The 27,501-nt window shown below is 39.7% G+C and overlaps 1 protein-coding gene across 4 annotated transcripts; it reads left to right on the top strand.

Moving 5' to 3' along the window:
- The first annotated feature begins 6,343 nt into the window (after positions 1-6,343).
- PUS7 (pseudouridine synthase 7) lies at positions 6,344-27,103 on the top strand. Of its 4 annotated transcripts, none has more exons than XM_058805135.1 (18): positions 6,344-6,643; positions 8,037-8,096; positions 8,621-8,999; positions 10,920-11,004; positions 11,133-11,234; positions 11,869-12,013; positions 13,965-13,982; positions 16,259-16,370; positions 17,658-17,735; positions 19,347-19,475; positions 19,637-19,762; positions 20,058-20,119; positions 20,455-20,615; positions 21,532-21,658; positions 22,361-22,462; positions 24,428-24,557; positions 25,609-25,700; positions 26,385-27,103. In XM_058805135.1, exons 3-18 carry the CDS (start codon positions 8,650-8,652, stop codon positions 26,519-26,521), a joined length of 1,956 nt encoding a protein of 651 aa, XP_058661118.1. In that variant the 5' UTR covers positions 6,344-6,643; positions 8,037-8,096; positions 8,621-8,649; the 3' UTR covers positions 26,522-27,103. The 4 variants fall into 4 exon arrangements, with proteins under 4 accessions (XP_058661118.1, XP_058661121.1, XP_058661122.1 ...); XM_058805136.1 differs by lacking the exon at positions 6,344-6,643 and adding an exon at positions 6,868-6,903; XM_058805138.1 differs by lacking the exon at positions 13,965-13,982.
- Positions 27,104-27,501: the final 398 nt, after the last annotated feature.

Here is a 27,501-nt window from a genome sequence, read left to right as displayed (position 1 = left end):
CTTTCAGAGCAAATCTCACTCTACTGCTTTAGGGAGCTATTCTCTAACATTCACAATTGACTAAAATTATTGTTGCATAAAATATCTGTAAATTTTACTTCTTTGATATGAGTAAAAGACAGGGGAAAACGCAGATAAAATTTAAGCAATCACCTTCTGAATGGTGTCTGTTGAACCAGGCTCCTCCCTCACCACAAGCTAAGAAGAAGAAGAAAGAAAACTCTGGACTTCAGTATTGAGGGCTTGCTTGTCTGACTTACCCCAGCTCAAACTGTGACTGGCCAATGGGACTTCAGCCAAAAACACTTCACCTCTCATTCTCTTTTCCCTGCTTTTTCTATTCCACTTCAACACACAGTTTCCACAGAAACAGAGCAGCACAAATAGCACAGGTTTTGGGTGCCTTTCTGGAGAAGTAAATGTAACAAAACAGTCTGCATTTAATGTCTCATTTTGCTGAAAAGCTTTATTACATTCAGAGGTTATCTGGATACTAAAAATTATATTTAGAATTCTCTCCTTTTTAAACCTTGTGTAGTAACTCCATGGATTGTCTGACAAACTGGCACCAGAAATATGAATCTAATACTCTATTTTATCACTTGGTTTAGGGCTTTTTCAGATTTCTTTCCTCCTCACTATTCATCAGCAACATTGACAAGGAACAGAATCAGGCAAACCACTGTAGCAGCCCACTATCCAGCTTCCACTGTGCCCCACAGCCAAACTTAGCATGATGTACAAATTATCCCTAACACTGCACTTATTTCATAGCTACAGGGTAATTTTGTACACTGAAAAATACAGTGAAGGTGGTTGCTCTCAGAACATATTCCATGTTCCCAGCTGACCAGCTAGCACGTACGTGAGAGGATTCTGTTCCTCATCCTTACCTGCATAGGACCCCTTATTTATGTGCCCCTAGTATGGCTGCACTGGCCCAGTGAATGCTCAGATAAAACAAACTGCTGTGAAATTACACACTTAATATTACCTATTTCCTATTGGAAACCATGAATATTTTCTGTACTGCTTCTACAGAGTAGCCTGAAGTCAGTTGTGCTCTTTTTGTCAAGCAGCCAGGAGGACCCAGGGATTACTTTTGCCAGTGCTAATCACTGTGAACAACTCCATATGTGAATGATGAATGCCAGAGGTCTCCTTCATATATCCCAGTATCTTCAAACAGCAAGAAAGTGATGAGTGATAGAAAGGTGAAAGATTATTTGTATTCTGGATTTTATTGTCTACATGCAGAATAAGGCACATAAAGAAGGAGTACTACATTGTGGCTATAATCTGCGAGTTAGCCAAACTCAGGTACCAGGATTTTCTCTATGGATGATGAAGAATGAGAGTTTAAAGTCATTCATAACTGAGTAAAAAATACCCCAGGTATTCCCACTATCCATTTCACTTTCACATCCGTGAATCTTTGATATGAATACTGTGACTTCTTAACAGTTTTTAGTGGCCAGATCCAGTTTGCACTGAGGAAAACGGGCATTTTACCAGGAGCTTAATAAGGTACAAAATTTCACAGCAGTAACAGTGATCAAAGGCAGCTAAAATAATTCATGGAAAGCCCAGTGTGACAGCAGGCACAGGCAAGGCAGGCAGGCATGTAAAGAGCACACTCTGCTACCCTGCAGGCCTCCCCATGAATGCAGCATGAGCTGACAGGAGAGCTCATTTCTCCCTCCACCTTTGTAGCCTTGGCTTTTCCTGCTGTGTGTGAGGCAGCAGCTTTGCTGCAAGAGAGGGTCCCACCCAGCATCACTCCCCACCCTGCTCCTCTGCAGCCCTCATCAGCCCTGTGGGCAGCTCACACTTCAGCCTCTGTCCCGTCCCAGCTGTTCTCTCCTCCTCTGAACAAATACAAGGAAGGTCTTTCAGCCCTTAAAGGCTTTCTGAGATAATTGTGAATAGGGGCAGAAATACAGAATTATTCCTCCAACCCAGATCCCTATTTCCTATTGTGTTTGCTCTTTACCATCTCTGCAAAAGCTGAAGGCTGCCACTCAGATCTGTGGGTGATCACATCCTGTTTTGTCTACACTGCTGCAAAGCTTTACAGCACCCCTGAGTCAATTGCCTAATGGTGAAATTAAGGTAAAAAGAGAAAACATATTTCACAGTTACCTCCCAGTCCTATGCTTAAGGTTGATTTTCTATAGTCAAATGCATTTTTATTTTAAAATCAGCCTGTAGAGCACATTAATTTTTTTAGATATGAACAAACTTGGTCAAAAAAAAAAACAAACCCTCTCTGCCTAAAATTCTCCTCATCTGTCTAGATAAGATGCTTCTCCACCTTTCTTCAATTGCCAACTAATTGACAAATGGATTTAGAGATTAATTTCAAAACTAAGCAGCTTTTTATTTAAAAGAAAATAATGGGTGAAGGGAAAAGGGGAAGCATCAACTTAAAGGTGATGGCCTATTCAAGTCCTATAAACTGATAACTTGTTTTCTTGGAAAACCATTTTTGTCATTATTTTGGAAATCTGCATGATTCATTTTGGACTGTTTTCAAAGTTCCTCAAGGAACCTTCTCGCTGAAATTGCGTTGTGAACAAAATTCTGTATTTTCAAAAAAATCTCTTCTTCATACTTTTATATTTTTAAATTTTGCATGGTAATGAGTTATCACCCCCACTTTTTGCTTCATGCAAGGCCTCAAAATAAGCACGAAAAATGCAAAAAACCTACATATGAAAAATACATTAGGCTTTTAATAGTTCTTTGGTTTTAGTTCTCTGTGGTGCTATTAGTGGCAGGTAAAAATCAGGTTAGTTAAGTGCAGCTGGTGCAAAGGGGTGTAAAATTACAACTTATCTGCCTGATTGTCTGTGCCCCTGGGAGGCATAAAACTGAACAAGAGTGAGAGCAGTTATTGCTGCTCTATTTTATTAGCTTTTTCTATAGACTGGGAACATCTCAACTTTGTACCTTCAGATTTCAACGAGCATCTTTGGAGGAGATTGACTCAAGATGCTTCTCACTTGCGTTCTCTTCCTAGCCAGATTTATGCTCCCATCTGCTGAGATGTGCTATCCTGATTTCCCCTGCTAGGGAGCCTGAGAGTAGGAAGACATCACAAACTTATTAGAGCTTGCTCATATTTTTTTCCACAAAACAAACCTCCTTTAGGTTACATTTAACAAAGTTTCTATGGGAATATACTGATACATTGTAATAGAGATTAAGATAATATTGTAATGATACCAACTGATGGATATATTAGATAATTTATAATAGAAGGGGTTTTAATTGTTAAACCAACCAGAGGAAAAAAAATCAAGCTCAAACCACATTTTTTTTTTATATATTTTACAGTATAACTCTGTATGTAAAAGGAGCACTTGACTAATGGAAAGAGAAAGAGGTCATGACTGTGAGCCCTTTGCCAGCTTCCATTTGGAAACCATGTTAAGGGTAGATCATAACAGGAGGTGACTGAGAAAGCCATCTTCAGTGAACTCTACTGATGGTCTCTACCTGCCAGGGTGGATCAGTTTTATCTCTGAAGCAGACCTTCAGAGCATTTCCCTCTTTCCAGACCCTGAATCATAGGAAGGGTGATCTCGTGCATTTTGTCTGTGATTCTCAGACACAGTCAATTCTTTAATATGTCAGAGAATTCTTTTCTGAATATATTAGAAGACTTGGGAAACACATAGGAATGATCTTATTAATCTATTTACCTTGTGGTAGCACCTGCAGGTCCTTCAAAATGCTGGTTCTTCAGTGTATGAGGTACTTCATACCACTCCAAATTCCACCTGAGCTGATGGTAGGGGATGATAGATGAACATGTAGTCAACAGGGAAAACTAAGAGAAGGGTAATTATCATACCAAGCACAGTTGTAAGATAGAAGCTACTTAATTACTGACAAGGATTTTGAAGACAAGGAGGTACTTAATGTAGGAATTTTGAGGAGGAAAAATAAGTATTTTAGGGAAGCTCTCCTGCAAAAGATAGAAGCAAGAAGTTACATGACAGAAAAAGTTGGGCCAATGCATGGTAGAAGTCTTGCTGAACATTTTCCCCAGCCAGATATTTTCAGCAAGATGTTTTTGCCTGGGAGAGGTGAAGAAACAACTTTTCAAAATACCACAGCCATAGTCAATGGCCAAATGACAGCAATGTTCAATTAACACATAGTTGATGTTCTAGCACTGGCTTCCTCCTTGGCACTACAGCTGTCAGAAGTGCCATTATCTGCCTTGTCAATCACTAACCTCCATTGCTGCTTCCAGTCCACTGTTCACCTCTCCTCAGAAGTGTACTGAAGCCATTCCTGATATCCCTACTAGGATCTGGTAGGTTAATTAAGTTCAAAGTGTGAAGGCTGGACAGGGAGTGGGTAAACTAAAGCTTTGTAGAAAAGACAAAGATTTCATCCCCTAGGGCTTTATAAAATAAATCTCCATAGATCCATCTCTGCTCAGACCTAAGGAGAGCTGCATCTTTGCTCCTTTCTTTTTTCCTATATGAGGTCTTTTATAAGCTAGTCATTGAGGAATTCATGCATACCTGGGATTTTTTAAATTCCGAGCAAAGTACTCCATTGCGTTACTTTCTTATTCTACTCCATGAGAGAAGGTAAGTACAAGAGATGAGAAAATAAGTTACCCATATACATATACCAGTTGTAAGTCTCATCACTAAGACTGTGAACACAATACAACTAGAGAATAAGAAGTATGAGACACTAAATTATTAATAGCCTGGCTCAGAGGAAGTCTGAGACAGGCTGGGATTGGGACATGACACACAGGGTCTTAAAAATAAGGACAAATCTACGTGTTGAAGTTAATGAAAATACTTTCCTTGCACCAGTGCTTAAAATAGAAAAGAGGGTAGAAGATGACATTCTGACTGTATCAGAAAGCACTGATAGCACAGATCTGGCCTGGTTTTTAAAGTGATTTACATAGTTACAGTGTAGGTTTTCAATGGTACATTCCCCTGTCCTGGGACTAATGTTCAATTAGCGCCACGTGTTTCAGATGCCAGGAGGCGCAGGAAGGCCTCATCTCGTGTTCACGATTCCCTGCTTTGGCTATAGCCGCCTTTCAGAAATTAAACTTTTGTTCTGCACAGCTGCAGTTCTTCCGTACATCCCCGCCTGCCTACCCCAGCCTCTTCCCAGGCATCCCGAGCGGGCCGGCGGTGTCGGAAGCGGGGGAAGCAGGAGCAGCCCCTGGCCCGGTCCCACCTCCCGGCCCGGCTCCGCTCCCCACCCGGCGTCAGCGCGGCGGGGCCGGCCGGGGGCGGGCGCAGCCTGGGGCCGCCTCCGCCCGCGCGAGGCTGGGCCGGGCCCGTTCCGCACCGCCTCCGCCGCCCGCCCCGCCGCGCTGACGCCCGGGCCGTCCTCCCGTGCCGCCGTGCGGGTAAGTGGCTCCCCCTCGGCGGCTCCTGCCTAGCGGCGGGCGGAGCCGCACTCTCCCTTCCCCGGCAGCCGCGCAGGGCTCCGCGGTGGGGCCGGGTGGGGGCTCTGCCTCGGGGAACTTCGCCGGCGCTGGGCTATCCCCAGACGCCCCCGTGTTGCGCCGCGTGTTGCCGGGACCCCCGCGGCAGAGCCCTTCCTCCTGCCTCGGCCCCGTGCCCCGCCTGCCCCGGCCCCAGCCCCAGCGCGTCCTCCCGCCCTGCCCCGGCAGCCTCGGCGCTCGCAGCGGCTCTTCCGGCGCTGTGGCGGCGGCTCGGCCCGGCCCGGCCCGGCCCGCGAGCTCCGAGCGCCGCTGCCCTCCGCGCTAGGCTTGGCCTTGGGGCGCTGCTGCGGCAGCATCGCGCTCCTCTCGGTCGCCCTTTAATCGCACGTGCCTCGTCTCATGAGGAAGCGGCTTCGCACCTCGGCTCCTCAGCGCCCTGCAGCCCCCGCCGTGCCCGCCTGACTGGTGCCGCGCCAGCAGTAATCGCTCGGCGGCTCTTGTTGCAGAGAGTCAAGTGTTTTATTTGTAGTAGTAAACTCAGTCTCTGTTAGAACATCGAAATTGCTGCGGAGTTGATGTTTATGCAGATTCTGGCTTTTATGGAAACACCTGTTAGGAAAAGGGCCGAGACAATTGAGCAGCTGTCAAAAAATAATAGGAGCCTCTCACTAGCAGCCTGCGCAAGCGAGGCAGTGTGTGCCCGCTCGCTTCAGCGTGCTCCTTCAGGCAATTATCCTGCAGAATTCATCCCGACGATGGCTGCCGTGGGGCACAGCATAGCACTCTGTAGTATGTGAGTCACTGTTGTGCTGTGAGAATAGTCTGTGTGTGACAGCTCTGGAGTGTTTGTGCCCAACATCAAATTCTCGTAACAGTCTGTATAAATCAATAACTAGGTATTACAGTTTTGTTTAAGAAGCACGAGATTTCTCTTCTTACTACCTTTGGCAGATGTCTCAGAGGATTTCACTGTGCTGAATGCTGTTTTGTTCGCTGTGTGAAGATGCAAGCCATCTAAAAGCCATTTCCACTTCAGCGCTTTATCACCCAGCCTCTGTAAATTTTGGTACATGGGAAGAGAGTCTGGAAACAGCAGTGAATTGCTTCACTTGGCTATGACTTTTATCTGTTGTTCCTCTTGAAAGAAGGATTTTATGAACTTTTATTTGAAGACAGACTAAAATTGGTGCTTTCAGCTTGAAGGTACATTGCTTTGCTAATTGTTCTGCTTTCTTGCGTGTGTGTTTTACCACTCTTCATCCCATACATACACTTAATTTTCTAACTCTCTCCTTATTTCCCTTTTGTTCATTTATTTTTGTAGCACTCATTTTCAGTTCTTCACTTGAGCAAAACATTTCAGGCATTTCTAAAACAGTTGTTCCTGCCTTTTTAGCCTAATCTGGTGATCTCTTCACTGAGGTGTCCAGGCCATGAAGTCAGCCCTGACTAACAGCTAACTGGTAACAATTACTTCCCAACCCAGCAAATGCTGATTGTCAAGTTAGTTGTGGGACTTCCTTTAACATGCCCTTTAAAATTGGATAGATTACGCTATTTAGTGGCTGGAGAAATAATACAAGATGATGTATGTAGTTCTAAAATACTGCTCCCTGCCTAGATTAATTTCTCAGTAACAGCTAAATCCTATTAATTTAGAAACTTGGTTGTTGTGGACAAAATTGACTTGACATGGGGAATTTAATTTTTTGCCGGTTAACTTTTAATTACCAGTTGGTTGGTGATATATTATGAAGACCTGAGATCCCACAACTACCTAAACACACACTTGGAGAAAACTCCTTTCTTCCCCTTTCCTCCTTGGCCCTCAGGTGATGCTCTGGCCCTTGGGGAAGGCAGTGGTAGTGCAGGAGGTTGGAGTTGGTGTATCGAGATTTCTTTCTGCTGCTCAGTTCTTCTGCTCCCATGTGAGTGTTCTCCATGGGCCCCTCAAGTGTCCCTGTCCCAGCGTGGGCACCTCCACAGGTCAGTCCCATCAGGAGTGTCCCTGCTTCAGTGAGGAGAGTTTCCTTCCAGGAGTGCATCTCCAGCTGTGTCCTCAGCAGTTGTCCCCTTCTCCATGCTTCCCTGTGCCTTTTTGAGCGCTCTGTCACGTGTTCCCTCTGTGCTTTCTTTTGCCTTTGCTGCCACTGGCAGCTTCTCCCTTTCTCAGATGAACTGGAGCAGGGGAGCCATGTACTTGTTGCCTGAGTTGGAGGGTGGCAGGCAGTGGGTTTATGGAGCCAGCTGAACTGGTCGTGGCCCACACAGAGCAGTTTATGGCCTCCTCCTGCTACCAAAACCTGCACTTCATCCTCAGTACACTCCTGTGCCAATTGGGTGATGCTGGAAGAAAGGTCCTGTCCATGCCTAATTCTAGGAACCCTGGTTTCCTTTTATACACTTAGAAACAAAACCAAAGTTCTTCCCTGTAGCTTGCTAAATGGCAGTAATGTGTTGTGTCACTAGGATGGTTATACTTGGGCAGTTGTATTTAACATGACTGTCTGAGTCCATATGTGATTGCATTCATATATGTTCCATAATATTTTTTCCATAAAACCTTCTCAAAGAGTTATTTGCCTCTTTTTTTCAGATCTGAAGGCAGTGGTTCTGCTGACACAAAGGCTGCAACTCTGAGCCCTATTCCACCAGCGTGAGTAGTCACGTTCTTCTCAGAGATTGTTTAATTTCCTTGTTGTTTTGTTTGTCTCACTGATTCAATGATTTTGGAATCTCGTCTCTCTTATCTTTTGGGCTGAATTGATGCCACCTTGAATTCTGTATAGCGTTGTGTGTGTTGGAAGCACATAGAAAACAAAGACATGAGATTTCAGGTGGGAACTCAGCTGTTCTCTCTCTGTCTTTGCAAGATGGAATCTTGATAGAGAAGGGAATAATTGAGAGTAGTCATGTTAAAGAGAAGGCTTGGGAGCTCAGTGTGGTATTGAGTCCTACTCTGCTGTAGTCCAGCATGCATGCTGCCCTCAATGTCTTCCTTCTTTCTCCCCAAGGACATATTGTTTCTAAGTGTTCAAAATGTTTACTTGATGTTTAACTTAAATGCAGAAAGTTTATGGTTTTCCTGAAAAGTTGCACAGGGCAGAGTCCTTGGAGTGAAGTGCCTATGTATTGATATTGCTCTTAGACAGAAAATAAGCCTTTCTTCTTCTTTTCCAGGGCTTCCTATCCTACCCTGTGCCTTAAACATGGAAACTGTAGAAGTGAATAGTGTATCCTTGAAACGTCCTCGCTCTGAGGATGATGTGGCCAATGCAGATGAAATTAAAAGACAGAAGATCTTGGAGAAGTCCAAGGCAGAGAACGACTCTGGGCAGAGTATTGAGAATGTAACAGAACAACCCGAGGACACGAAAAGTGAAATAATCCCCACTGAGGAAAGTGAGGAGCAGGAAGAGGAGGAACTAGAGGATAGTGATGAAGATGGAGATCCAGAGAGCTTTGCAGACATGATGAAGCATGGACTGACAGAAAGCGATGTTGGCATAACTAAATTTGTTAGCTCTCACAAAGGGTTTTCTGGAATCTTAAAAGAGAGGTAACTCTTTGTCCTCTTTCATATGTTAATTCCTTGTGTAGCACAGCTGTAGTTCTCCATTTTCCTTTTTGGACTCACAGATTGAAGCTGGATTAAGTGAGGTTCATTACTTTATTTACTGCTAAGGAAAGGTTTAATTTAGGACTTTTCTAGATTGTGGGTTGGTTTTTTGTTGTTTTTTTTTTGTGTTTAGGGTTTTTTTGATGTGTGTTTGGTTTTTTGTTTTCTTGTTTTTTGTTTTTTTGTTTTTTTTTTTTAATTTATTTTCCTGTCAAATGGAGCTCTGAAGAAGGAAGCTTTATATGAGTAGAGATACATGATTACACTGACCTTTGCTGTTTCCTTTGCTCTCTGGCAGTAGCAGAAACATAAAACCTTATGCAGTACACCCACCTTTTGTACCTCTTCTCAGTGCTCATATGGGATGCACTGAAAAATGGCATCAAAACCATCTTTCTTTGATTCTTTGTTTCTCTCTGACTCTTTTATCCTAATGTCTGTAAACAAGGATAGTTAGGCTTTAAATTATTGTCTGCTCAGTTAGGCTTTAAATTATTGTCTGCTCACTAATGTCATTTACATAGAAGGGAGTTTCAAAATTCAGGATGTGGAATTTATTATACATATACATTATATATTTATTAAGATGTTTGGTGCTTAGTAGCTTTTTAAAATGAAACTTCTAGATTTTTAAAATTAAAGAATAGCTTTGAATAAAACAGAATGCAAATACTAAAGGTCACTGAAGTGAGAATCACTGTTTCTCTGACTTAGCAAAGCAGTTCAGGTTGCTTTGTTTACACACTGAAAAGTTCCTGTGTTTAAATACTGGCTTCATACATAGGTAATTTTAAATAAAATGATATATATGTATGTATGGATTTAATCTTTATTTGCAGCATTAAGCAGCTAGTGTAATTCTTCTCTGTGAAACATAGTCTGTGCTGAACCTTCTTCTGGGAAATCTGCCAGTTTTGGTTGGCCAAAGGTAGCCATGTGGTAGAAAACTCGTGGGTTTGTAGGGGTTTTTTTTGGATTCTAGTTTTTAACACCTATTATTAATTCACTCTTGGCATTTTTATGGAGCCATCACTAGCATGTCTAGACAGCTGCAGATAATACAGGAGAGGACACTCCTCAGGAAGGAATTCTACCAGTATGTTGTGTATCTGCACAGAGGGGCAAAAGGGGGCTTGGGTGAGGTACAGTAGAAAGCTTCCCATGGTGAAGTTTTATTAATCTTTCAACATTGATAGAATAAGAATTATTCTCTTTTTTTTTACCACTTTGCTAGCAAATGCTGCTTAAAATCATTTAGCAGTTGCAACACAAACCAACTGTGCTCTGTTATAGTTGGGCTGTTTTTATTATTAGACATGAGTGACTGAATCGAAAATGTCAAAGTAAAATTCTTTTTTGCTGTCATAAAGTATGCAGAGTAACTTTATTTGAATGTTCTGTACAACTGAATATATAAGCAAGGCTGAATTTGTCCTGCCTTCTGTAGAGTGCCTAAAATGCACTTTATTTTGCAGGTGATTTCCAGTGTCAGAGATAATGCAGTAGTTAATGCATTGCACATTATGGCAATGCAGTAGAGTCTTAATTGCCAGTAATGACTGGGATTGAGGATAAGCATTACTGATTTATTCAAACTGGTGAGAGAATGACTCAGGCTAACTACAGCAGGGTTTGGTGATCTGCAAAGAAGTCTGCTGCATTTGCCTGTGTGTTCCTGTGGTATCCTTCTGGGGGGTGGAAATAGGTACAGCTTTCTCATGGTTGTTAAGTTTGTTCTACATTAATTGATTTACACAGATTGAGGATTTTTCAGTGAATTATGGAAACAGCTTTTTAGGAAAGGACTTTATGTGATGTGGGATTTTTATTACAAATGTAATGCATGTTTCTTTCTATCAGATACTCAGACTTTGTTGTCCATGAAATAGGCAAAGATGGACGTGTGAGCCATTTAGATGACTTTTCTGTTCCAGTGGATGATGAGGTAAATTCTGAGATAGATTTGGTAATAGCTATGCTTCTTAATGTTCCTTAAGCAAGAACATTGAAAAACTGGAAGGTACTCCAGGAGGGTTATTGGATGTTTGTTTTTTCTCCCCAAATATGTATTAGGACCCATCAGAAGAAACATTTACAGTTCTGTCAGACGAAGACAAGCAGCGTTTAGAGGAGCTCCAGCTTTTTAAGAATAAGGAAACTAGTGTTGCCATAGAGGTAAAATTAATAAATGATATCAAGTTTGGGATGGGGCAGAGAGAGGCTGAGGGAGGGAGTAGAAGGTACATCCTTTCTAATGTGTGTAAGGTATAATAGCAGTCTGAGCATGATGTGACAGATAACCCTAAACTGGACACAGTTTGGTGTTTAATTATTTGAAGTCTTACAGATGTACTCAAATTCATGCATGTGTGAGTTGTTACTTTGATTTTGGTGAGATTGTACACAGGAACTTCAATATAGGTTTTAATTCCTGTGGTGGTAAGATTACCTTGCAGTATTTTGTTTTCCTTCTAGTATATTGTTTTAAAGAATAAGGAGATGTACATAAAACATCTATCCTGATGGAACACTACTTTGTAGTGATTTAATAGAAAAGATGATTAATATGCTTTTCTGTAACAAGAAAGATAAGAAAATTGATATTTTTAAATATTCAAATATTCCATATATTGAAAGAATAACTATTGAGCTAAATTTGGGACATGGAGATGAGTAGGATTATACCTGGTAGTTTCAAAGAAGCATTCACACACTGAATAATCTTATCTAGCTAATTTTTTTTCCTTTAAGGCATCCTCCCCTTTTGTATTAATTTATTTGGTTTCTGCATGTATGTGCATTAACACAGGTAATTGAGGACACCAAAGAAAAAAGAACCATCATCCATCAGGCTGTGAAGTCCTTGTTTCCAGGACTAGAGACTAAAACAGAAGATAGAGATGGAAAGAAATACATTATTGCTTATCATGCTGCTGGGAAAAAAGCATTGGCAAGTGAGTTTCAGTATCACAGCAGATGGGCAAAGTAAATGCTAAAATTATCTCAAAAGTTAGAATTGTTAGCAAGTACTTCAAGTGAGTGTGCTTCCTAATGTAGTCTTACTTCATTTTTCCTTCGTTTCAGCTGATGCTGTGTATCTGAAATGATTAGGACCACAAGAAATGCTTTAAATTTAAATTTCTACTTGTTTTTCTTTCCAAATAATTCATCCAATACAGCCATATTAGAAGAGAGAATATTGTCTTGTACTTCAGTGGGAATAGGCAAAACAGAGACTTTATTTGCAGTACTTTTTGAATTTAACTTTCATGATCTTAACTGTATGTGTAAGTGTGTGTTGTGGGTGTAAGAGGTTGTAGTTGGAAAATGTACATTAGATTGATAAATGGTGTAATGTTCACTGTCTTGAATACCAATGACAAAATTCTCAATGACTTGAATAGAGACAAGCATCTTTTTGTTTTCTCAGAGTTATAGTTTCATATAAACTTAGCTTACGATGATCATTACTTCTGCTTCCAAGGCTAATGATATTTGCAGAAAATGATCTTTATTCATTATAGATCACAGTTAATCTTTCGAAATAGTCAAAGTCATGAAGGATTTTCAAAATGAAATGTTATCCACTTTAATCTAGCAAAATACTGTTTTGGATACTAGGAATAAATTAACATGTTTTACATCTTTTAATGTTACTAAAAATTTGTTGCTACTATAAGTTTAGAGGATTATCTACCTGCAGAATGGTGCACATTTAACCAAAGATAGTAAGGTTTGGTTTAAATTGGTTGTATTCCTCTGTCATTTCAACTTACTACAAATGATGGTATGTAAACCTAACCCTTTAATTTTAAAGACAAAGAAGATGGAAGAACGATAAAGAAATAGAGTAATTTAAAATGGGGAATAAAGTAATTTCCCCTGTAATTTAGTTGTTTAAGGCTTGTTATAAGCAAATATGGGAATGTTGTATTTTTATTGGTCCAATTATAATGTGTTTGTCTTATTTAGTCATGTTTAGAAAATGTGTATGTTTGCATGCTTTATGCATGGATTATGTATACTTACCAGCACAGAATTCTCCTCAGCCAGTTTTGTTCTGCTCGTTTGTAATGGTTTTTCCTCCACCTTTTCCTTCTGCTGCTTCTATTCTTTAACCACTGTTACAGTCAAGTGGATGTTTTTAAGCTGATTTAAGGGATAATATATAAAAGAATTTAAGTATTTGAAACATGCTGAAAAGAATTTAGTCGTGTGTCTCTAGGATTAAAACATAATGTGGAGCACTATCTTGTGATGCAGAGAAGCATCATCTATTTATCTATGTAAACTTGGATTCCTCAGCTGTGATGCTGCAGGCACCTGTGCATTTGTTGGTGGAGGTGTCAGGTTCTGTGAGTGTGTGCAAATGCTTATGGATGTAAGATTGAAGTTCTTTTTAGTCAGGATTATATATATCTTCCTTGTTTATATAGGCACAAACATGTCTTAGTCATGAATGGACTCCCCAGGCAAGAAACATTTCAGAAGTGTAGAATATTGGATTATTAGCTGAGATGCCTGATGACTTTGTTGATAACATAAAACATTACCAAATGTGCTTCCTAAAATTTAAAATCAGATGCTGCTTTGTTTCTACAGTCAGTTTATCCTCCAAATACTTAAAATTACTAAATTGTCAGTAAACTGTTGTTCCATCATTGTCCACAAATTAAGTTTGTTGCATCTCCAATTGAAGCTTTCCATATGTTCACTGTTTGCCTCTGCACGATTCCATTCCATAATTGTCTAAATTGCTGTCATCCACCACCTAGCTGTTGGATGCTCCCTGAAGCATAAACAATCCCATGACCATAAACCTGCATGTTCACCTCTAAAAACCCTTTGACAGTCTAAAAATTAAATGCTACTCTTTTGTACTCTTTATGCTCTGCATTGGGACAGAGGTCAGAACTGCAACAGGTAAGAGACGTTGACATTTCATACTAACAAAAATGAAATGCCAACCATTATGACCTCCTAAATAGCAACAGGACTGGCCAAACTTGTAACAATTTCTTAAAAATCCCTACACATAAGTATTACTTAAAATGCCCTGAAACAGCCAAGAATTAGGCTTATTCTGCCTCTTTTTTGTAGTGCAGTATAGGCAGTATTCATTTGGTGCAGAGAAAGTCTGCTAGTAATAAGTGATATGAATTACCAATTTTTTCAGTTCATGTTGACCACTAGAGTAAATTTCCCCCATGGATTTCAGTTAGCCAAGCCTTTGCCCTTCAGCCCCTACTTCAGACACTACTATCTGTCTTTATACAACTTTAAAAACATTTATCACACACCCTGCTATTAAAAAAGAGCTTCCAAGCTTTGAGTTTCAGCAAAAAGTTTAGAAATACAATTTTATTGTCAGAAATGTAGCATGACTCTGAAACAGCAATAAGAACTGCAAATTGTCCCACTGCTCTGTCTACCCAGTTGAATGCTTTGCAGTATTGGGTGAGGAATGGTTGAGTATCAGGACTGTGGCTGCAGCCTCTTTTGGATAGGATCATGGCTGTGAGGCCCAAAGCATGAGGAGCCCATTGGTCTGTGTGGTACCTACAGAATCCTTTTAGTGTAGAGCACATTAGGGCTCACTTCTTGACATGTGTTGAAATGACCATGTGCAAGATGTAACAGTTAAATATAAAGAATGGTTCCAGCTGGAGGGGGTTCTCCTTTGTGAATTGAGCTCTGCCTTACTCTCTTCTCTTCTAATTGCTGAGATCTTAGTGGAGAACTTTGCTCTTCCAGCTGAGTGCACTGTTGCATTGACTGAGTTTGAGTAGTGCTGGCTCAGAAGGGGAGACCAGCAGGAGTATGAGGTCTCCAGTTCAGGTCCAGTGAAACTCTGTGGGAGGGGGGCTGTGCTTAGAAACCGATGGTGCAAGGCAAGTGATGCAATAATTCTAGGTGACTAAAACCTGTGCATATATATTTTTATACTGTAGCATCCAAAATTGTCTTTGCAGAAGTGTGTGCGTGAATGGCAGCTTCTCAAAAACAAGCAAGAATTAAACATACTTACTATCTGTGTGGGATATCTGGACTTTGTAAAACTGGTGTGAAAAAAAGAGCAGTATTTCCCAAGAACTTCCTTCCTGCATTGGTGTTTGTACATTGAAATAAGGCTGGCTTTTTCAGTTAGCTTTTCCTGTTATGAAAGATGCTTAGGCCTTTTTTTTACAAAACCAGGTATGTCTGCTTAGTCACAGCAAGAGATAAGGGACTTCCTGTTTAAAACAAAACAAATCCTTAGTTTTGTTCTTAAATAACAAGGAATTGATAAACCTCAGAATTGAAGGAACCTCACAGTTGGTTGCTAAACCTCTGTCGAATCAGTCTCCCTTCCCATTAATGCCATCAACAGTGGGTTATTGGAAACTGAAAGTTTTATCTCTGGTGGTTTTTAATGTGCAAAAAAGAGCTTAACAAATCATTGACAGTTCCCTTCTTCTACAGAAAATGTCAAATAATAGCACAGAATAGTAAATCAGTTGTTAATCTGTGGGACCTGAAGTTATTTCGGCCTCTGGCCTTTTCTAAGCATGGCACCACACCTGCCATGGATTGTATGTTCATGTCTCTTTTGTACCAGATTTCTTGCTCCCATTGGATTTTGAAAAAGAACCATCTTAAAACAATTTTTTGAGCATGACCTCTTAGGGTTTTGTAGTGATATGATTCATTCTTTTGTATGACACACAGAAAAAATACTACAGAAATAAAGAATGTGTCTGTACTATAAATAATAATGGTAGTCTTCCCACAAACAGGGATCCAGTGGTTCTCAACTATTAATTATAGAAGGAGCTAGAAGAAACGTGGTGTAGCTTCTATTGCTGAAAGTCAGTATAATGATAATGTTTTTGAGAAATTTAATCAGGTGATACAGCAATTAAATGACAAGGCTATATTTTCAGATAATTTCATGATAAAGGAACTGTCACTATTTCATTCAGGATTTTCTAGGTGACAGAACTGAATAAAGAGAAGTTTACAGTCCAGTGAAAGGGGAAGTCTTTTCAATGTGCTTTACAGCTTTTGCTGTCAGTAATTAACTCTTTCCTTTTCATTTTTTTAAAGCAGATGGGAATTAGCAGAAATTGTATCTTGCATATTTAAAGTAAATGTGGTTGCAGTGGCAAATATATTAAATTTTTTTTAAAAGTGACACTTTAACCTTTTTGCTTTTAAAGATCCAAGAAAGCACTCTTGGCCAAAATCTAGGGGAAGCTACTGCCATTTTGTACTGTACAAGGAGAACAAGGACACTATGGATGCCATCAATGTCCTGTCCAAATTTTTAAGGTAAGGCTGTTGTTTCTGCCATCCTGGCTGGCATGCAGCCCTCTCCCGCCATGTTTCTTGTTGCTGTAAACATTATGCTTCATAATTATGTAAGAGCAACACAAGTGATTGCTGTTCTCTAATTTGTAGACAGCTTAAAGTGAAAAGTTACTTTAAAATATCAAATTTAAAATATCGAAGTTTTGTGAGGAGGTGAGAATGGAACAAAATGAGCCTAAGAAATTTTAAAGACTACTCTACTGCTTCAATGGAAAAAGTCCTCAATTTACATTGGCTGATCTGAGAAAGGCTTGGCAGCTGAAAGCCTCAATGTACGTAACGTGAATTAAAAGCCATTTTTTCCCCAGTGTGTGAATATATGCAAGTATGTTATGAACCTGTCAGATATTGTTGTGATAATATGCTGATCAGTTCCTAAGCAGTTACAGTTGATAAACTGTTGTTCCATGTATTAATTTCTCCATGGCAACACAGGCTTAGTTCCTTTCACCCCATCAAGTGCAGAAACAAAGAGATTTGCCAAAGCGTGACATGAGCACAGTGAATTGCAGAGGAAGAACAGTTTTAAAATTGGGTCAGTTCAGTGATCAACTCATAAGGAAACTTCCCCACTTTTCCCTTTGCCCTTCTTGTCCAAAAAACAAATTTGTAATCTAGACCTTAACCAGTGAACTACTTAGTATTGGTATTGAGAACAAAATGGCAAGGGCATAGTTAGGTGTAAGACTGCATTTAATGGCAATCCTGCTACCCCCTGGAGCCCTTAACTGGCATAACTGGAAATACTCCATCTAACACAGGCTGTAAAGTACAAAGTGAAAAAGAAAGGAAATTTTCCTCTCAGGGAGAGGAGTGGATCAAATTTTAAATTAACTTCTCATAGTCTCTCATAATGTGCAGGCATGGTATTCAAACAAACAGGTTTGAAGTTTAAGGAAGAAGTGGACACGATATTTTTTTTTTCAGTGAAGTTGGTGGTGACTGTTCATTTCTTTCTCCAGTTAATATAAAGAAGTACTTCAAATTTCATATTTTGCAAGCACTGTTGTGTTAAAAGTTAATTGTCTACATATAATTAAAACAGAAGTTTTCTTGTGTTTTATGTACTCATGGGTGAGATTAGAAAATGTCACACACATGTCAAATTGTAACCCAGTTCTGAGGAATGTAGGTATATTTTTCTATTTTTAATTTATAAGATTAATAATTATAGACAATTATGCTTAAAATTATGCTTGATCTCTTGCTATTTTAATATACATAATATCTGTTACTGTTGCTTTTAAGAGTGAAGCCAAACATATTTTCTTACATGGGAACTAAAGATAAAAGGGCTATAACAGTTCAAGAGATCGCTGTTCTCAGGTGAGTAAAAGTACAGTCTGGAGGATTTGCACTTCTGCTGTGGTAGCTTGGATAAATACCTAAAAGACTCAGTGACACAAATGGCAGGTACAGGTCCTGACCTTGTAAAGCACAGGTGGAAGATGCCACAATCCTTTTGTATTCTGTGATTACTGGTGATATTTTCAGTCAGTGGTGATCTGAGTCACGGGCTGGTTACGTGTACTTGGCTGAGGCAGGGGGACAGATTGCCTGCCTGCTCTTAGGCTGCTTGGATCTCATGCAACAGCAGAAAAACAGAATGACATGGTGAAAATTATGTCCCACTTTCTTCCTGGCTTTTGTTTCCCCCTCTCTACAGCTAGAATCCTATTTTCTTTCCCACTGTACTCTCTGAACAGTGCCATAGAAGGCTGACACTGCCCTTGCTCATCTGTGAATAGCCAGAAGGGGCAAAAAATTATGAGGAGTTTTTCCTGCCTTCACCTACTCCTTTAAGTCACCTTCTAAGAGAAAATAAAATTTACTTTGTCATATTCTAAGATAATTATATGTTTTCTGGGCACTTTAGGTTAGTGTTAGATCCATAACTGGGAATGGCAGATGTCTCCCAGACATGTATTGCAATATTGTTTTAGCTGGCTGGAATATCCCACCTGCACTACTTTTTACAACTTTTGGAAAACCACATTCCTTGAGTGAGGAATTCACAGCTTGAAAGCCAGAGGCTTGATCAAATCCTTGTTAAAAGGAGGGCATCCACTACTGAACTGCTCATATATTTTCTCCCAATGTTCTGTATGTGTGTGCATTAACATATATAAAAAGAAATTCTGATTTATCAATTGTGAGATGCCCCAGATTCACGTTAATGCAAGGTAGCTTTGCAAATTGGTAACAGTTAACCAGATGTGTGGTGAAGCCATCTCAGCTGCTCTTCCATTAACTTTTTAACATTATCACATTGTGTTGTGTCCAAGATCTCCAGAGTGCTGTAGGTGTTGTGCGGTGTCTGCTCCGTGGTGCCACAGCCCCTGATTCTCCTGCACAGGGGAGGGGACATTGCCAGTTGCCAGCCTGCTCTAAGCTGAGTATGCTGGCCATGCTGCTTCATAAACTCCACTATCCTGGTAAAAAAATTAGCAGAAATCCCCAAGAGCAGCTTGGTGATGCAAAGAACAGGGTATGCTTCCAAAAATACCAGCAATAGAAATGGCAGATCAGTGACATGTTGGATTCCATGTTCCTTCATCTGCACTAGGCATACACAGTAGCTAATTTTATTTAACTCTTTATTTATAGCTGTGCTGACTGGGGTATATGTATTCATGAAATAGTTACTCAGATTATGCAGAGTTCAGCTTGTGGGGTACAGTATACATCCATACTGCAATATAGATGTGAAAAAACAGTGCTAACAGTCTGTCACAGTATACATTTTCTTTTGTATGAGTACCCTTAAGAATTATATTATTATCTTCCTTTTAGGTCTTTCATTAAAGTATTTTGAAAAGGCAACACTAGAAAATTGGGGAAACTGGACTCACTGTTTTTCATTTTGTAATGGCAGCATTTCTGTATTTATCTGCTTTTCTAAGCATAGGTTGGTCACTGATGTCTGTTTCTTTTTAGAATCACTGCACAAAGACTTGCTCATTTGAATAAATGTTTGATGAACTTCAAATTAGGAAATTTCAGTTACAAGAACCATCCCCTGAAATTGGGAGAACTGCAAGGGAACCATTTCACTGTTGTTCTCAGGTAGTATGTTAGTAGGTATTTAGATGGTTCTGTTAAAAGGTTTTTTTCTTTAAATAGATAAAGAAGTTTTTTTTATTTAAATTAATGTTGAGCTTTAATATAATGGGCATCTCAAAATAGCATAAACCCTTAATCTGTCTATAACTTTTTTTTAATGCTAGAAACATAACAGGAACTGATGAGCAGATAGAGCAAGCAATGCATTCACTCAGGGAAATTGGATTTATTAATTACTATGGAATGCAAAGATTTGGAACCACAGCTGTTCCTACTTATCAAATTGGCAGGTATGTGTTGCTTTCATCCTCCCCCCTTCTTTTTTTTTTAAATTTTACTCTTATCACCCTGTAACTTAATGTATTTTTGGGAACATTTTTCTAACATATTGCCTGTACCAGTTTTAAATTTAGATTCAAGAAAGATCTTGTTTCTGAACTTGCTTCAGCAGTTATCTTGCATAATAGCACTACTTTTAATATTGCATAAGTCTAAACACTAATACATATTTTTTGGATAAGTTGGCTAAATCCTTTTAAAATAGTTCTAGTCAATTCTTAATATACTTTCCTGTTTGAATCCTAGAGCTATTCTACAGAACAACTGGAATGAAGTAATGGATTTGATATTAAAGCCACGACCAGGAGGTGAGAACTGAAAAATGATACATCCTGTGTTTCTGCCTCTTCTCCAGTAAGCATATGTTTAGGAAAAGCTTGAGCCAGTTTAGCAGTGGAGAAGCAATCTTCAGACTCTCCCTTTTCTGCCTCACTTTCCTTGCTGTGCAGTTCCTTGCAGTGGGGCTAGAAAGGGACCTGAATACTTAGTGTTTGCTCCATGTGACCTCAAGTGTTCTATGATTCTGTTCATCTCTAATTACCATGACTGCAACTTTAATTTTTCAACTGCTTTAACAAAAGGTGAGATGGATGCTTTTTTTGGTGTATAGTTAAAATGTTTTCATTTTACATCCTTGTTCTAGCTGAAAAGGGATATTTAGTCAAATGCAGAGAAGAATGGGCAAAGACTAAAGATCCAGCAGCAGCCCTCAAGAAACTGCCTGTAAAAAGGTGCGTGGAAGGACAGCTTCTACGTGGACTCTTAAAGTATGGAATGAAGAACATAATCTCTGCATTTGGCATAGTGAGTGTAAAAGTTGGGTGGTATTACTTGAATAAACATTCTTTTGATGGTATCAGGATGAATTTAAAATAGACTCATTGATGCTTGATGAGTTGAAAGTTAAGTTTAAAAATCTTTAAATTTATCCTGCCTTTTTGCTGGAAGTACTGCTGTGGAGTAACTGATGACATCTCTAATTAATGTATGCATAATGAGCTTTCCAATTTATACAACAGTTTCTCTGGTATGTGGGCAGCAATACAGCTATACTTAGTAGCTGTGTATAATACAGATCTGAGAATTGTGCAAATGTTCAGTTTCAGTGTTTTTCTGTTGCTTTAAAAGTATAAATCAAACTGATGGTGGGCTAATGAATCAGCCTGATATGGAGGTGATGGATCCACTTGTCATTTTCAAGTGCTGTAATCAAGATCAAGTCTTTGAAGAAAATATCTCATCACTAGCAAACTACTGGGCTCATTGTAAGATCTGGGGGATAATTTCTTGTTTATGAAGAAGATAATTAGAATAACACAGTGCTTTCACAGCTGCAGAGTTTACTTAAGATTTCAGGAGCTTGAATATGAATTCAGTGTTTTATAATAGACCTGTATGTTTGACCTGTAGAGTTAAAAGTGTTGGGTTTTTTTTTGTAAATTTAAGCACAGTTCTTTTTTGTGCAGATTTCAAATGTGTAAAAACATTATTTCTTCACATATCCTTTTCTCAAACATAGAACAAAAATCAAGAAATTGTATATCAAAAATATATTAAAAAAAGAAATGTATATCAAGAAATTGTGCATGCCTTTTTGCCAGATAAGGTAACATTTCAAATATGCACCTTTTTGGTTGTGATCGTCAGAAAAACCAAAAAATACCTCTATCTAATGTTTAATATATTTATCTAGTGTTTAATTTTTTTTCTTTACCTCTAGATACCAAGAAATAATCGTTTAATGTACATTCATAGCTACCAGAGTTATGTGTGGAATAATATGGTGAGCAAGAGAATAGAAGAATATGGGCTTAAAGCTGTACCAGGAGATCTCATACTTAAAGGAGGTAAAATCAGCCAAAGCCAGTGATGCTGTATAGTTCAGATTCCTAGGCAAACAAGGCATATAGTTTGTGTTGTGTCAGTGTTTGTCTGATACTGCTTACGTAGCTTCTTTTCTCTCACCAGTTTTGGCCCAGTGATAGCTGAATCCCTAGGCCTGTTTTAGACAAATTGTGCAAGGGATTGGAAGTTAGGTATTACACTTCCATGAGCTGTTTGTTAGCTTCTTTTTTCAAATAACTGGATAGGGAAGAGAGATTATGGAGGACTGATTATTCTCAAAAATGACCTCAATCCTAGTTGAGCTGTGAAGGACTGTGGAAGGACATGATAAAATTTTTACTTCAAAAGTTTTTGATTGCTCCACTCAGTTAAAACTTTTTTTGCTTGTATTTGCTCTGGCATTTCCTACATTCTCCTTTATGTATGCCTGGTGCATGGAAGGGGCTGTTCCTCTAGCAGTCCTTCCTTCATGTAGTTTTAAGTCACTGTAAGCCAGGCTGTGATTCTGCCAGTAACTGTGACAGCCTTGGAGGCTGTTACTTCTTTTCTTAGAAATGTTGTCTATTAAGTGGAGATAAAACATGGTAGTTATCTTTCTCAGAGTAAGATTATTTCAATCAAAGGCTTTATTTTAAATTTAGCTGAAGTTCACTGTCACAGGCATCATCTTTACTGGTAACTTCATTTTTCTGTCCTGACTTTAGCCACAGCTGTTCACATTGAAGAAGGAGATGTTGATAACTACACTATCCATGATGTAGTGATGCCATTGCCTGGATTTGATGTTATTTATCCAAAGCACAAAAGTAAGTCTGACTGTTAACTGAAGTACTTACTCTGAAAACATAAGTTTTCTTTGAGATTGTTCTTTAAAGGAAGATTGGATCTACTCAACCTTGGTGACTTTTAAAGCAATACATCACTTCAGATCTCTAAAACATTAATGTCAGCCTTTTGTTGCTGCCAGGGTGCTCTGCTCAGTCTCCTTCCCGCTGGGAATCCCAGATGACTGCAGAGCAGAGTTTCTCACTAAGCTGTACCACTGCAAGGATTTAATCAGGTACAGGATTTTGTCCTTGATGAATTTCATGAGGTTCCTCTTGGCCCATTCCTGTTGCGCCTCAGTCCCTCTGAATGGCAGTCCTCTCCTTGCATGTACTGAATACCACCCCAGCTTGGTTTAGCCCACAGATTGGTTGGGGTAAATTCCAGTTCTCCTCCACTATTTCACAGGACACATCTCAGTTCCTTGAGGAACTCTGCTTTTAGGTAGAGCTGCAATAAGTAGTGACTATACTGTGAGATGCTGAGCCAGACAGCTGTTACCCACTTACAGTCCACCCATTGTAGTGTTCCAACCTGGGACACAAAGGTGCTGTGGGAATGCATTGACAGCCTTGCTGGAGGCAGGCAGCAGTCCCTGCTCTCCCCTCATCCATAGGTGTTGTAATTTCATCATAGAAGACAGTAGTCTTGGTGGGTTTTTTACTTTTTCTTTTTCTCCCCCTTTCTTTTTCTCCCTTTTTCTTTTTCTTTTTTTTTTTTCCTCCCTTTTTCTTTTTTTCTCCCTTTTTCTTTTTATCCACCCATTGTAATGTTCTAACCTGGGACACAGAGGTGCTGTGGGAATGCATTGGGAATGCATTGACATTCCCACAGCACCTCCCCTCATCCATAGGTGTTGTAATTTCATCATAGAAGACAGTAGTCTTGGTGGGTTTTTTACTTTTTCTTTTTCTCTCCCGTATTAAAACCACAGTCATTGTGTGCCCAGAGAGGATTAACTCCATTATTTTTCCCAGGGACCAGAGTGAGCCTGACTGGTCTGTAACTCCCTAATTATCATTCCGCTCTTTCTGGAGTTGGGTGCAAGCACTTGATTTTCCACAGTTGTCTGGGACATCCCTAGATCTGCACAATCTCTGAGATGATATAGAAAAACTTCACCATGACATGAGGCAGCTCTCTCAGCCTCTCTAACCCTTCTCCCACTTCTGGTAGTCCCTCTTTCTTAACCTTGCCTCTAAGAAGAGAGGCCTGGGGCACTTTGCTGATCAAGGCTGAGGCAAAAAGGCACTCAGACTATCAGCCTGATGTCTGTCACTAGACCAGCTGCCCTGTTTAGCACCAGGTTTAGCTTTCCCTGCAGTCTTTCAGTCCTTATGTTGCAGCTGAACTCCTCCTGGTCTTGATGTCATTTGCTGCTTTCAACTGTAGCTGAGCTCTGGCTTTCCTAACACCATTTCTGTGTGCATGGACAAAGAGCTATAGTTGCTCTTTGTAGCTGGCCCCAGGTTTCACCTGTTCTGTGTTACAGATGAGGTCAGTCATGAGTTCCCTGCACATTTTCCTCAATATTGGATTGAACTGTTCTTGTACTGTCAATTTGTCAACTGATTTCTCTCTGCTGCTTTTAAATGAGAGAGTAATGGGTAGTCTGGCCCTTTTTTCCCCCATGTACCTGAGATTAGTCCTGTGAAGTCTAGAAAATCGGAAAGCATATATGAGTTAGCATTTAAATGTCAATAAAGTATGTTGTAAATTTTGTTTTCAGCTGAAATTTTATTTGATGCATTCTTTGTTACTGCCTGTACTAACCAGGGTGTAGAAGTAAACAGGCAATAAGATCTGCAGTAATTTTAAACTTCTGTGCAGCATTTATCCCATCTATGCTGAAAACTACTAGATGTAAGAGAAAGGAACAATCCATTAAAACAGTTTAAATTTGCCACACTACATTCTCTCCTATTAAATATTTTCCTCTCTTGCAGTTGGTGAGGCCTATAAGGACATGCTGGTAGCTGACAACCTTGATATCAACAACATGAGGCATAAAATCAGAGATTACTCACTTTCTGGAGCATACAGAAAAATTATCATTCGGCCTCAGAATGTCAATTGGTGAGTGGGAGCATAAGGGAAATTACACTTGAGTTGACAGCATAGAGTTTATTTAAGTACAAAACAACATGAGACTGATCCATGGGACAAGCACACAGACTGAAACATCGGTAGAAAGGAATCTCTCTGCCCTTCTCTCATGTTTTTAATGCAGCTGAAGTGGAACTATACCCTTATTTCTTCCTTGGTTCTCATTCTGTGGTGGAGGAGTATCAAGACATCTTATCTAGTTGTTCACTCCTTCCAAGAGCTTGCCTGAACACTTCATAGGTAATTACTTATGTTGAGAAAATGGTAGAAAATACTCAAAACAGGGGTTTTTTGTAGTCTTGCTATGAGAAAGTTGGTCTCCAATTACCTGTCAGTCAGAAAAATTTGTATCACTTAACCCTACTAAATCATTGTTTTTAGAGATGCAATCTAGTTTTCATATGGCAGCTGAATAAATGCCTTTTAAACTGGGAACTGTACAAACGTGCAGAAAGACATGATCAGTGATGCATAGAATTAAATATATAGAGGGTTTAGGAGGGAGCACAAAAATAGAAATACTTATATACTTGAAACATCAGCACTAATTAATATTAAGCTTGTCTACTTACCAGTTAGTTTTTCAGCCTCATGTTTACATATGGGATTTCCTTTAAATGAATGGTAGAAACTATGAAATGTGTCTTAGCCCTTTCAAAGTTTGGATGACTATTGAAAGGCTTCAGTCCTGCTAGCTACTCTTGGAGTTGACACCATTCTTCCCTTAATTTCATGAACTATACTTCTTGTATAGTTGGAAATTCTGACAGCACACAAGGGCAAACAGATGAATTATGCAAAGAAACTTCTCACTAACTTAAAATTGTTTTTTTAATAATCTCCATAAAGCCAAGGCAAGTCTTCTACATAAAGCTCTACCCATTATTTTGCCTAGTTCAATTTCAGTTGTAAATTCCAAATTGCAATAATAATAAAATAGTGTTATAATAACACATATTTATATAAAATGTGTAAACCTAAATAATTTAAAATAATAATAAATTTTATGTATATTATAAAGGGAAGTTGTTGCATATGATGATCCTAAAATCCCATTATTTACTACGGATCTGGATAAACTGGAAGGAAAACCATTACCAGTTCTCCCTACAGGTAAGTTGATTTTTTGCTGGTTTGCTTAAATGGAAGTTTGATCTGGATATTGCTTTCAACTGCTACATATTCAAAGCTCCTTTAAGGAAGAGCTTGCATTTAACTATTGACTGTTAAGCAGTGGTAACAATGACATCTAAGGCCAGGCATCTGAATAAGGACCCTGATTTCTCAAGGGTGCAAGCCAGTCCTCCAGCATCTCTTTTGACTGTTACATTTTCTTACAGGCATCTGTAAAATCAAGTAAATGCTTAATAGTAAATGTGTGCAACTAACAAAGGTGGAATTAAGTCACAAATTGTCTGTATACTAAACTTGTATTATTGGTGCTGAGCACAGATGACTGAAATACTTAACTGTGATCACTAGGTGTTTTAACACTGCTTTCCAGAAAAGTGAAGACAGGCTAGGAATTGAGTCTGAAAGAACAAATGTTTGCTTTTAGAAGAAGAAAACTCTGAAACCACGACTTTGTCCTGAGAGAAAATGTTAAAAAATGGTTTCACGGAATTTTTCACTGTGGAGTATAAACAGGAGTGTGATGATGGTGGTTGTTTTGCTTTATGGGCAGGGGAAGTTGGTTGTGGAAGCTGTTAGTTCAGTTTAGATGGCATCCAGAATAAGCATTATATATGCCCTTAACACCCCTTATTTTTGCTTTTTGTCTCTTGTACCTGCTAATAGATGGCAAATTCAGGGCACTAAAGATGGAGTTCTCCCTTCCCCCATCCACTTATGCCACCATGGCGATTCGAGAAGTTTTGAAAATGGACACAAGCATAAAGAACCAGACACAACTGAACACGACCTGGCTGCGCTGAATGAACTGCAGAATGACTTAATTTTAACAAAGTGTTTTCTTATTTACACGTTCTGTACAAATCTTTAAAGAGTCACAGTAAGAGATTTGTATTTTTTTAAGTTTTTTTAGTGCTAGCATTTAACTTCAGTAGTCCTTGGCAAGATGGTGACTGTAATATAATACAGATTTTAGTGACTGGTGATTTTTACTGAATGAGTAAGTTACCTGAGCTGTAACATGGGTGCATCTTTAGAATTGTGCTTATAATGGCATTAGACTTGGAAGAATGTTTAGCTTGCTTTCTTTGGGCAAGCACTGAATGTTTTCAAGAGGAAGACTTCTGCCACGCTTTGAAGTCTTCTCAAATATAATGCATTACATGGGGAAAGAAGAATTACAACAAAATTAAGATACTGATGAACATACGTATTGCTGGAGTTTTGCTGGTAGCATTTGCACTGATCCGGTAGCAGATTCTGTTAGCAGGGCTTTTGTGTGCTGTAAAGCTGTACAGCTCTTTTAAATAGTTCGACTTTTCATTGAGAAAATACTTGTATTTTCCAGCTAATACCTGTACCAAAGAACAGGTACTAAAAATAAACTAACCTGAAACTCTGAGCAGTAAGTGCTTCCTTTGCGTCTGTCCCTTGCCCCTTGTTGGCGGGGAACGAGCCGGCCTTCGTCTTGGGGGAAAAAAAAACATTGTGCAGCTGTTCTAAAGAGACCTGGCCTTTTCAGCCAAGTGCAAACCTGTGCTGCAGTCCTGTCGCCCGCCACAGCGGCTGCGTGCGGAGGGGCGGGGAGGCCGCGAGGTGCAAGGCCGCGGCCCTGGGGCCGAGACAGCCCCCGAACGGGCGGGCTGCGGCTGTGGCCGGGCCGTGTCCCTGTGAGCACGGGGCGGGGACAGCCCTAGAACCGGCGGGCCGCGGCTCTGGCCGGGCTGTGTCCCTTTCAGCACGGGCCAGCCCCAGAGCCGGCGGAATGCAGCTCTCGCCGGGC

Source organism: Ammospiza caudacuta, chromosome 5 (genome assembly GCF_027887145.1).
Source record: "Ammospiza caudacuta isolate bAmmCau1 chromosome 5, bAmmCau1.pri, whole genome shotgun sequence".
NCBI lineage: Eukaryota > Metazoa > Chordata > Aves > Passeriformes > Passerellidae > Ammospiza > Ammospiza caudacuta.
This window is presented reverse-complemented; position numbering and strand designations above follow the sequence as displayed.

Coding starts and splice junctions, on each gene's coding strand:
- PUS7 (XM_058805135.1), top strand. CDS start 8,650: ATGGAAACTGTAGAAGTGAATAGTGTATCCTTGAAACGTCCTCGCTCT. Junction 21,659..22,360: donor AGATCTCATACTTAAAGGAG/GTAAAATCAGCC, acceptor TCCTGACTTTAG/CCACAGCTGTTCACATTGAA. Junction 25,701..26,384: donor ATTACCAGTTCTCCCTACAG/GTAAGTTGATTT, acceptor ACCTGCTAATAG/ATGGCAAATTCAGGGCACTA.